This window comes from Poecilia latipinna, unplaced genomic scaffold (genome assembly GCF_001443285.1).
Source record: "Poecilia latipinna isolate Pla-1442-1.1 unplaced genomic scaffold, P_latipinna-1.0 Scaffold254, whole genome shotgun sequence".
NCBI classification, from domain to species: Eukaryota; Metazoa; Chordata; class Actinopteri; order Cyprinodontiformes; family Poeciliidae; genus Poecilia; species Poecilia latipinna.
Window position 1 is genome coordinate 255,467 of NW_015112870.1, and position 12,069 is coordinate 267,535.

At 39.2% G+C, this 12,069-nt stretch overlaps 1 protein-coding gene across 1 annotated transcript in view; it reads right to left on the bottom strand.

Annotated features, from left to right (window-relative positions):
• Positions 1–2,542: 2,542 nt before the first annotated feature.
• Positions 2,543–12,069, bottom strand: part of slc17a6a (solute carrier family 17 member 6a) — a 13,873-nt gene continuing 4,346 nt past the window's right edge. Inside the window, exons 2-12 of the mRNA XM_015032944.1 lie at positions 11,330–11,585; positions 10,937–11,055; positions 9,896–10,010; positions 8,666–8,753; positions 8,377–8,463; positions 7,957–8,099; positions 7,728–7,877; positions 5,656–5,788; positions 5,469–5,579; positions 5,262–5,389; positions 2,543–3,698 (exon numbers count right to left, since the gene is read on the bottom strand). Of these exons, the coding sequence (XP_014888430.1) occupies positions 3,369–3,698; positions 5,262–5,389; positions 5,469–5,579; positions 5,656–5,788; positions 7,728–7,877; positions 7,957–8,099; positions 8,377–8,463; positions 8,666–8,753; positions 9,896–10,010; positions 10,937–11,055; positions 11,330–11,585 (1,660 nt within the window). The 3' untranslated portion in view covers positions 2,543–3,368. The remainder of the gene's footprint in view (positions 3,699–5,261; positions 5,390–5,468; positions 5,580–5,655; positions 5,789–7,727; positions 7,878–7,956; positions 8,100–8,376; positions 8,464–8,665; positions 8,754–9,895; positions 10,011–10,936; positions 11,056–11,329; positions 11,586–12,069) is intronic.

The following is a 12,069-nucleotide window of genomic DNA, read 5'->3' on the forward strand; positions in this document are numbered from 1 at the left end:
TCCCTCCTTGCCCTGGCGGATCAGAAGAGAAACCGGGATTTGCAGTAATTGCTGCCGGGGCGTCAACTGGGGGGAGATTCAGACGTGGAGCCGCTCCCTGTGATCGAGCTATCAGTCAGTTTCCACGGTCAGACTGTCCGTCATGTGCAGAAAACCGGTCGACTGCTGAAGCTCCCATCCACACAGTCCAACATAAGAGAGCTGTCTGTTTTATGCTGAATGTTTATGCAAGAGGCTGCAGTTGTTTTCAGTTTGCTCATGCACTGCAAACAACAGACAATGAAAACCCAGTGAGTTGCACTGATAACACTGATAACACTAATAAGTCAGATTCACTTGACTCATCGCCGCCCACAGGGAGAAAATGCACAGCAAGATCCACACACTTTAATACATCTAGATTTAAACATCATGATGTACTTAAGATACAGATTATAGAGAAATCTGTAAATCAACCTTAATTATTCAACATGATTTACTCTCTCTTCAAGTCAATTACCAAATTCATCAGACTGTCTTTAGAAAATCTGCATGTTATGTCTTCCGCTTTTCATTTTGACTTCCTATTTTTATGAAGCGAGTCCAGTTGATGTTGGTGGCAGAGTTGCATAAGAGAAGCTATTCACTCACTTGCAGATTTATTCTGTTTATGCTTTTTTGTCACACTTTAATGTTTCAAATCATCAAAAAATATTATATCAGACAAGAATAATTTGCATAAATATTTATCGTTTCACTCATAAATTAATAAAATGATTCAAAACAACCTGGTTGTTCTTTCCTCATGACATCAAACTTCAAAATGTACCAGTGCCCTCTGCATCAAAGAAACTCTCCTCATGATGCTGCCACCCCCGCCGTACTTTAGACATGGGATGATGCTCCTTTGCTTTCTTCTGACTTTGCTAAAAATGCATCAGACTTTTAACAAAATACATTATCAAAAAGCATTATGGGTTTTTCCAAAAAAGGAAAGGCCAATCAGATTGAATGATGTTTTTATACAGCATCTATACACACAGCTCTGGAAAAATGAAGAGCCCCCTGCACTGAAACACCTCCTGATTATTCCACCAAATGTTGATTTCTGAACTCTCCTTGAGCTAAAACATCAGTATTATTGTTTCTGAATGAATATGAACTTGTTTTCTTTGCATTATTCGAGGTCTGAAAACGCTGCGTCTTTTTTGTTAGTTTGAACTTTTCTCATTTTCTGCAAATAAATACTAAATTTTTGCTTAGGATTTCAGAGACATGTCAGTAGTTCATATAATAAAAGAACAACGTTCATTTCACTCAAACATAAACCTATAAAGAGTAAAATCAGAAAAACTGATCATTTTAAGTGGTCTCTTAATTTTTTCCAGAGCTGTATTTTTTCTCAACGGTTTTCAATTTCTAATTTGCAGATGAAGCATTAGCTTTATGTACATAATGCTAACGGATTCTACCTTAAAGAGTATTGATCATTTAACTGTTGTGCTTTATATGAAAGTAAATCAATAGTTGTGTTAAATTTAACAATGTTGAGTTTATATGCAGGTAGGAGAACCAGACCAATATATTATTCTCTTTGTTTCTTTTGAGGTGTGGCTGAGGATCACAGTTTAGCACCAACATGACGCCTATGGAGCTGTTTTTCTCTGGACATCCAAACCAGAGTCCGCTGCAGAGTCGATGCTCCTTGTTCTACAGATGTTAAGCCTGCTTGCTTCAAAAATTACTGCTCCTGCAAGGCTACTGAGTCCAGTAATCTGTCCTCCTCTCCAGAGACGTCTTATATTGATTTACTAATGAGAAACATAGAAAGAGCAGGAGATGCTTGCACAAGGTTAACTAGTGAAACAGATTGTCTTCAGTCTGTGCATGATACAGTAAATCACCAAAACACACAACCAAATGTGGCTTTTATGTTTGTTTGTTTTTTTATAAAATATGAGTATTTTTATAACACTTTTAGACTCCAACATACATCTTCATTAAACACAATAATAGAAGCCATAAAATCACATTTATCTGTTTACATAAACTCCAGGCACAAAGCCATAATAGCATCTTTTGGTCATCTTAAACATTCTTAAATATTCATATATTTTTATACATCCTTGCAGGTGGTTTCATAAAGCAAAACAAAGAAAAGTGTCTAAACAGCGAAATAAGTCAAGTGGAAGAGCCATCTAATAGTTCATGTAGTCCACCCAAATGTCACGATATCAATGTGTCACAATAAGTACGCGTGGTGGCCATGACAACAACCAAGGAACATCAAGCGATCACAAACAACTCTGCTGTTCGCACACACCACTGCATTCCTCGCCGTCAAAACGCAACAACATCATCTGCATAAAGAGCGATAAAGCTGGCTTCTCCAGACAGTGAAAAACTGTTAAAACACACACCTTCATGTTGATCTTCACGTGACTCAAAAAGAAGTACAGTTACATACGGCAAGCTTGTGTTACTTTACAGAACAGAATGTGATGGCTGGTACAGAGAATTTATTGCAGTGCACACCAAACATCAAGAAACATTTTTTTTTTTGTCTGAGCAGTTGCCTTTTGATTTGTCTCTCACCGCAGCCTGATCATGAGAACTCGCCGTATTATCCATAACGGCAGCAGACACCCACCTAAGAGCTAAGCAGTTGGCTAAATGAGAACTATTTGTGACTGTGAAGCGTCGGAAACATTGATCTGAGCAAATTCATGCAACAAACACACTAAAACTCTACGATTCAGCTTCACTCACGCTTATTTTTGTCTTGTAAATGTATTGTAGGCCTCACTGGAGAAGATGAAGACCTTTTTTGCAAGCAGACGTCTCCCTGAAGAGGTACTGTCCATGAAAAATATGGCCTTTTTATATACTTAATGTCTACACAGATCAATGACCCAAAATCCACGATAGTCTCACAGAAACAGTATACAGGTAAATATCTATACAGTACATAAAACACATTTGAAACGTAGTAGAGTTTTTTTTTAGAACACTTATTGTTTCAGTGCAATCAGAGTAGTATCTAAGAGAAAGAACCTACGCGATGGTCGTCTGCAGTGTCATCTGGCTCATGTTGTTCAAGTAGATCAATGAGGTTTGGGTGCCTAGCATACGCCTGCAGTTTGCTTTGCAACTGCTGTCCGTATGTTCTGTGAAGCCCTACGATGTGCACGTATGACAAACAATAATCTAATGAGGATATTTCTCGTTTGGAGTAAACTATTTCTTTACATTTCATGTGAAACTACTTGAACACACAGAATGGGTTTAGATATCTGATACAATGCTTGTTTGTGCAATCGCCGATGGCGCGCCTGTTTTTTTTTGTTTTGTTTTGTTTTTTTTAGGCAGGCTCACCATAGCTGTATGGTTTAAGAGTAGCCACGCTGAGTGTACATCTTTCCCGCCGGCTCCTGAACGTATTCCTCCGTCTTGTCCCAATCCTGCACCCAGCCTCCGTTGAGCTGCGCCGTCGCCCCGTAGCTTTTGGCCGGGCCGCCCATGGCGCCGTAGCTCTGCGTAATGTCGCCCGTCTCCTCGGCCAACTCGTCGTCATCTATGAAGCCGCACTTCTCCTCACTAGTTTCCTCAGGGTCGGCCCATGGCTGCTTCTCCCCAGAGGCAAAGATGCCATAAAACACCACGCCTCCGTAATGCACAAGGGAGGCGATGAGGAAGACGTACTGCCACTCCTCGCGGGTCTGAAACCAGAAAAAGATAAGATATGCACTGAATGAAAAATATGTAATTCATTTCAAAGCTTTCCCACATTATAATGCCACATTTCTGCAATACCATTTTGTTGAGAAACAAACAAATCTTCTGGGAAAGGGGGAAAAAATGCAATAACCCGAGGTTCATAAGTGTGCGCACCTTTAAATCAATACTTTGTTGTATCAACTTTTGATTAAATTTCAGTATTCAGAGTGAAATTCTGATTACATTTCAGAGTGAAATGGGATATCTTAAGTCGGTAATATGTGCTCAGTCAGTAAAAGTTGCAGAGGTTCTCTAAATCTGTCAGATTGTGACGACATCTTTTACCTGCAGCCCTCCTCAGCTGAACCCAAAGAGCTTCTGCTAAATCTGGTCCTGGACTCTCGCTAGGCCATTTTAAAACTTTTATTTTCTTCCCATCAACAATTGTAAAGTGATATCAAGTGTACTTGGACTCTCAGAGTTGGTAAAAAAGGGGGGAAAAATCTCTTTTTTTTAGCTTTCTGTCAGGTTTTTGGTCAAAATTGATATATAATACTGGATAATAGGAGCTATTTATAATTTCACCCACCTTAGCTTTCTGTTATGTGAAGAAAGGAAACCCAAAGCATTATGTTGCCACTATAATGTTTCACCACTCAATATTGTTTTTGTGCCAAACATAGTTTATGAAACCGTAGCCCAAAAGTTTACGGTTGGTTTATTCAGACTCTACATAAGTTTTCTTTGAGATTTTGGCCAAGCTCGAATGTTTTATTAGGAAGAAAATAACTTTGTTTTCTTCCAACTTTATGTGTAATTAATGAAATTACCCCAACAGAAACAGAACCAGTTGGAAATTCTTCCAGCTTCTTCAGTTTTTGCTGTTAGCGACGTCGCAGGATCTCTGAGCAGTTTATGCCTCGTCTTTTCATCAGTTTTGAAGAAACATCCAGTTTTTTTTACTGACTCAGTTCTGACATGGTTTCTGGATACATTGGTTATTGTTTTCACTATACAGTGGCATCGGTATAATACTGTGGAGCTTTTTAATACCCTTTCCTAAGTGATGCTGTTGTGCCGTAAAATCTTTATAACATCCCTGAACTCTATGGCTTTAGCTAAGTGGGAAAGAAACGAGTAACGTTATAAAAACTGAACTTTATTTCATGATCAGATTCACTGTGAGTCATGTTCAGTGTAAAAAAGAATGAATGCTGAAACTGAATTAAAAAGTACTTCAATAAAGTTTTAGTTCATTTAGTACAAAGCATCACATTGTCAATATCTCATTCATTTAATTACAAAATCCTGAAGTCCTTCAAGAGCTATATTTAATTTAATGCAGCAGTACCACAAACAGCAGGCTATTTTAAAAGGGAAAATGTTATTTTTGTTTGCTTTGGTGAATCCAATGACCCTTCTTTTCCTCTTTTCCTGTTTGTACATTTCATATGCTTTCAGAATGATAAGTAATCCATCTTTAGAGCTAAAAATAAATCACTATTTTGTTCCTTCAGAGGCGTGAAACAGTTTGTTACATAACCATTCCCATGAAAAAGACTCACCTTGTGCTTTGTCATTGCTCCCACAATGAGTGGGCAGACCATGCCTGACAGAGTCCCCACACCGTTAGAAATGCCCATGAGGATGCTGGCATAGCGGGGAGCGATGTCTAGATGGTTCACATTAAACCCTGCAGCAGAGACAGAAACAGTGTTGAGCTCTGCGAGAAACAGCACGGAAAAATAATCTGTTCTTTAAAAAAAACTTACCTGATATTGCAAATCCACTAAAGCCCACTGCCAGCACCAGGAAGGAGATGGCCACACCTTTACTGTGAGAGTATCCGACCACTAAGAGTAGCGTCGCTTCCATACCAAACCCTGAAAGACGCAGGACAACTCAGTAGAAAGACTCAGACATTAAAACGGAGGAAGACGAGTTGGAGTGAAGCCTCACCGCCACAGTTCATGATTTTACGGACGGTAGTGGTGGACATGATGTTGTGGGTTCGTAGGTAGTCTGCTAACTGGCCTCCTAAAGGCACAATGATGGTCATGACCAGGTGAGGGAGAGCCGACAGCGCTCCAACCTGGAAACACATCAGACGATTCTCTGAGGCGGCTGGTACAGCCAGAATGAAACATCACAACAATGTCAGAACAAATATGTTTCTGCATTTCAATCTCTGATGCAATAACTCACCGGAGTAATGGTGGCTTCTCACTGTGACCCTGAATTACACCTGGCATAGTAACGTGAGTTATGATTTACACCCCCAGTGCAGGGCAGAAGTCAGGATGGTTTGAGATTACTTGGATTCTGCTGTCTGGATTGTTTTTGTTTTTCATCAAGGAATGAAACAAATCACAAACTGCAACCATATTTTAGAGGAAGTCATAATAAAACAGCAAATTTAAACGACTTTTTGTTGCTGCTTGCTTTCACATGTCCTAAAACTGAAATACCTTCAAACGTGTTAGTGTCCATTTACAAAATGAGACAACAAATAAAATATATATAAAAATTTAAATATATATATATATATATATATATATATAAACACAACTGAAAGACAAACAAATCAGTTAAAAAGAAAGATACACAAAATAAAAGAAACTACAACAATCTCTGTGACATAAATGTGCACATCTATAAATTTGCTCCCTTTAGCTAAGCCCATAGATTTTAGATGGATCAAAATGATCCTTACATTAAGATGGCATCAGCTTGTTTTCGTGTTTTTATTTATTTTTATAATGCATTATATGAGACATTTTAACAGTGGTGTTTATACTTTTTATATTCACCTGACCATATTGACCTTCTGCACATTTAATGTTGATTTGAATAAGTACCTGTTCAATAAAACACAATGTAAAGCAGCATGCAAAAGCACAATTTGTCAGATGACAAAGGATTGTGGGTAATGTAGTATTTAAGTATGCGTCTCTCCATTTTGGCTTCATCCTTGTTCAATAAATAATGTGCAATCTGCTGTGTTTGTGCACAATCCAGCTGAAGTTTGAACAGCCATAGAAACTGCTTGAGATCAGATCATATTTATTACCTCCTTATAAAGTTTGTGAAACCCCAACATGCAGCTCTTTACATTATACTGCAACAGCAATGATATAAGCACACGACAACCAAAACTAATGAAGATCAATTTGAAAAAAATCTTCTTTTCAATCACACTGCACATTCTCTAATAGTTTACTAAATGCAATCATTACTTTTTAATAACATGATAAAATGTAATAAAATAAAATGTAAGGGTTTCTGGCAACGTCAAGCACACCATCAGTCTGCTTTTAGATCTACAGCCTCAGGTTCTTTTGCAATCTAAACGTTAGAATAGAGTTCAGTATGCAAATCAGTAACGAATATAGTCGGTGCCCAGTTTTTTGATTCTTTGTTGAGATTCTGCAATGGTTTGCACTTGAAAGGAGTGGTTACACATTCTGTCATGAGATGGAGTCTGTTCTGTCCTCTCGCGGTCCAGCCGGTCGAGGCAGATGGGCTCGGCTCCCTCAGTCTGGTTCCAATGGTGGTGTCATTTTTTACGGCAGATTTTCTTTTCTACTCTAATCATCCATCTGAATTCTGTTCAGAACTGAATACGGAACTAGAATGAGGCTGCAGTTTTGTCCATTTAGCTTTTCAACTAGTATATATCATAAACTAGCATTTAATAGGAATTAAATCTTTTTAGCTGGACATGATAAAAAAAATTGCCAAAATATCTGTGCATTAGTAGGTGTATGAAAACAGCTCATTCACAGTTTTTAAGCTGTATGTAAGCTGTATGTGAGTTTTTGGCTTTACGACCAATTAATGTTTTTTTTTTTTTAATGATAGATATTTTTAAAATTACAACAATACCAGTGACTTACAGAGATATGAGGGCAGTCATCATGAGTGAATTCCTAATTTGACTTTACACGTATCTTAGCTTGAGGTATATTTGACAGAATAAATGTGTGTGTTTATGAGAAATAAATTTGATATAAAAAGGAGATGTTGTTTACCTTGCTGATCTCAAAACCAAAAACTTCTTCAAAGTATGCAGGCTGGCTGATGAGCAGCAGGTAAAAAGTCCAGCTCCTGCAGAAATTGGCCACAATGATTGCATAGACAGGCATGGAGGAGAAGAACTTCCTCCAGGGGGTCTTAAATTTCTGCAGAATCGGAACAAACACACGGTCAGTTGGAAATGGCCTGTACAGAAACGGGGACTCCAAATGGGTCAGAACTCACATCTGTAGCGCCCATGAGCTGGGCACTTTCACCGATGCTCTCCTCAATGTAGCGGCGCTCCTCTTCGGTGATGGTCGGGTGCTCCGCCGGGCTCTCGTACGACACCAGAATCCAGAACATGTACCAGAATATTCCAAAGAATCCTGACCAGAACACGAGAAGATTACTGCAAACGCAGGAGGACTGACAGGGGTTATGGATAAGAAAACGCAGTGGTACGCAATGTTTTCAGGCATTGCAAGTCAAGAAATATGAAACCCATAAACTGTCACCTTGTCACGGTTTATTAACAACACCACTGTAAAATTTTGGCATCAGAAAAATGCATAGTGTAATGATTCAGCAACTCGCTTTATTTAAGGAAACCTTTGTCTTTTCCTGAATGTTTTGGTGAAGGTCTGCAGTGACAGTGGTGCTCACCGTACACGTAGAAGACCGAAGACCATCCTGTGTACTGCACCAGGATCCCAGCCAGAGGCATGGCCACCACTGCACCAGCGTACGATCCTGAACAAGGCACAATGCCATGAACAAGCAGAATTTGATCCTGCCTGTGTTGGTTGTACACACAACAAGCTAAACGTCTTCCAGAACAACCCCGTGTAATTCTAAACCCGTATTTGCATCTCAGAGTTGATGTGCTGATATAATCAGTGTGAAACCAACGATTCAGATTTAGTTACAAACAATAAGTGTTAATGTTTTGTACCACAAAAGGAGAGAGTTGCCAGACGACTTCTTTCCAGCGGTGGGGCCCATTTACTCCATATGCCATGGCAGGCTGGGTAAGTCACTCCCTGCAAAGTGACAAAACAGAAGTCGGATCATTTCTTTCATGTTTTTTTTAATTACAGCGCCTTGCAAATGTATTCTCACCTCTTGAACCTTTTCAGTGTTTTGAGTTTTCACCGCAACTTCAGTTGATTTTATCAGGATTTGATAGACCAACGTGGTGCAGAGCATTATGGAAGGAAAATGATTTTGTCTATAAAAGCCTCATTTTTCTCCCACTTCAACACAATGTGCTCCTTTGTTTTGTACCATCACAAAAATCCAAACAAAACACATTAAGCCTTGTGGTTGGAACGTGACAATGGGTTAAAAAGTTCAAGTGGTACAAATATTTCAGCAAGGCACTTTAACTAGACTGTTTTTACACCTTCACTCAATTACTCCCCGTGTGAAACTGCCTCTTTCTAGTTGGTGAAAGCCTTCCAGAGCAAACCGAAGCTAATAACAAACACACTGACATGCATTTGAGCCGACCTTTCTAATCAGGACTAATAATCCAGTGCAAATTCAAGACGACTCTCCATTTCACGTAAAAAAAAAAAAAATAAACTGAACTGTTCCCATTAAATCTTCATTAAACACTAAGTGGCATACAATCAACTATTGATAGATACAAATTGCTGGGGCTTGCAGTGGGAGACAGCCTGAAATGCTAATGCTTAATCTGCAGTAATAAGTTGTGGCGTTGGACACAGGCAGTTCGCTCTCCCTCACTGCTCACGAGCGGCTATTGAAATGACAGCGAGCAGCTCAACACGACAAAAGAGGCTGACCTTCAATCTGATAACAGCACATTTCTCTCTCCTGAAATGAAGCCCCTTCTCGAGCCGAGGGAGGCGGCTGCATCAAGTGGTTTTTATGCTACCTCTTTTGTTCAGCATGTTTCCAGCTGTTTCAGCATGGAAAACCATTTAGACACGAGCCCTGCTATTCATAGCATCAATGCCGTTTGTTGGTCAATCTGTGTACAGTAACATGAATGGGGCTCCATCATAATAGGACCCATACCACAGTCCATTTCAAACAGAAAGCAGAAGGTTTCCGTGGTTTACTACGAGGTTCAGATAAAGCTCTCATCCTGATAATGAGGCAACAATTCAAAGAGCTTTAAAGGTCAGAAAGAGATGTGCAAACTGTGCGTCAATACCTCCACCAAGCCTTGCAGTATCCTTAGGCAAATAACGCATCCGTAGTGCGTACGGGCGGCGGAGGGAATGAACATGTTCAGGATGGATGTCAGGACAATGGCAGCACCGAAAACCCTGGACAAAAACATTGTGGCTGGTTAAAAAAACGAAAATGACACCGTCACAACGTGTGTCAGTTCAAAAGCAGCAAAAACAATGACATTGTTCTCTGTTGCAACAACAACAAAAGGCATCAGATGGCATCATAGGATCATTAAAAATCTTTATTTTATTGAAATCATCAAGCCATTCAAAATCAAATAAACAAATAAAGACACTAAAACTGTCATTTAGACGCTAAAACTGTCATTTTACATTTAACTGTTATCCTCCTCATACATTTTTATCATTTTTTCATGTTTTTCATCATAAATCCCTGTTGCTGATTTGTTCGATTCCTTCAGCAAACAGCTGGCTAACCGGCTCGTCGGTGAAATAATAACGCTGGCTCTGCAGACACTGAGGTTGTACTACGATCATTACCTAGAAACAGATTTCACACAAGGTTTTGGCTGGTGCGGTTGCCATGCGTCCCAACATAAAGGATTAGACACGGCCGTCCCATGGGAGCTCATTAACATGAGGAGGCACGCCTGGCGGCCATGAACCAAATCCCCAGTTCATCTGCTGGTTGGCTCCAAACCCAACATTCATATCTTTGTTTTTAGTATAAAACAGGTTTATAAATTATTATCCGTTACAATCTTCCCATGTTTTGTTTTTTAATGGTAATGTTTTGCAGTGGTTAATCTCTAACGGTAACAATTCTTATCCATTAAAAAAAAAAAATGAAGTGAAGTTGTTGCTTTAACCAACCTTTATTCTTGTTTGTTGCCTCGTGTTGAACAGGAAGTCTATGATTTGTATTATAACTTAGTGAAAATGAAGAACTTCTGAGTTAGATCACATTTCTGTAATAAATTTGCATTTATTTTACTCGGAATTATTAAGTAAAATCCCAAATCCCCGACAAAAATGAGGTAGAAACTTCATGTTTTTACCTGTTTGCAGCCAGTCTGGAGGAGATATAGCCTCCTGGAATCTGAGTTACTATGTAGCCCCAGAAGAAAGAGCCATGGATCATTCCCACGGTCTCTGGGTCCCAGTTGAATTGTGCTTTCTTAAAAATAAAGACAAAAAAAATAAAAAAATAAAATACAGTTCGTTTTGTACACTTCATATAAGTATTTAAAAAAAGCGGAGAAATATTTCATTTGCTTTATTTGTGAGAGAAAAATAGGAGAAAACAAAGAAAAAAAAACAAACATTTCTCTATTTTCTGCAACTGTAAAACCAACAACTAGATAAATAAAATAAAATGAACGGTCTACAGGCTCTGGCCCCACCATCACCTATCGGGGGCTCCCTGGTGTGGAGGAGGGCGGAGTTAGCACCTCTTTGACGATGATCTTGCCGTTCTGATGGATCGTGCTGTTGTTCACCATGCTGACGATGGCCACACCCAGGTTACAGCGGATGCCGAAGGAGATGCAGAAGCCGAGCCCGCTCAGCATGGCGATGATGTATCTGCGCGGAAGCCCGAAGCAGGTGCAGTCACACAGCGGAGCCTTGCGCTCCTGGTCCTCCCTGGGTCTCCCATCCTCCGTCAGCTCGATGGCCTCACCTGTCTGCTGCCGCTTCTCCAGCCTCCTGCACCACAAGGCGATTATATAACAGCATGAACTCGGTTTTTTTTTTTTTTTGGGTTACACATGCTTTTTTTTTATGCACGCAGACGTGCATAAAAAAAACAATTTTTCTTGCTGACTTGCTGAGAAAAAAGGAAAATAAAAACCTTTTTTTTCAAGGATGTGTTCTCTATCCATCCTTAACGCATCAAAGGGGATAAACTCTCGTTTTTCTCTCAAAAAATATGCATCTCCCCTTCAATTGATTCCATAAAATCAAAACATTATTTTCGTTTTCTTGCTGTAAAGGGAAAAAAAACACCCCAGACCTTCATACCGCAATGCAGCATCATCATCAATATCCTTCGTTTGGAGATCATTTCAACTGTTTTCATTTTCTTGTATATATATATATATATATATATATATATATTTTTTTTTTTTTTTTTTTTTTTTTCTTTTTTTTTTTTACCACCACCTCTTTCTCCACAAAAAAACCCAGGGCT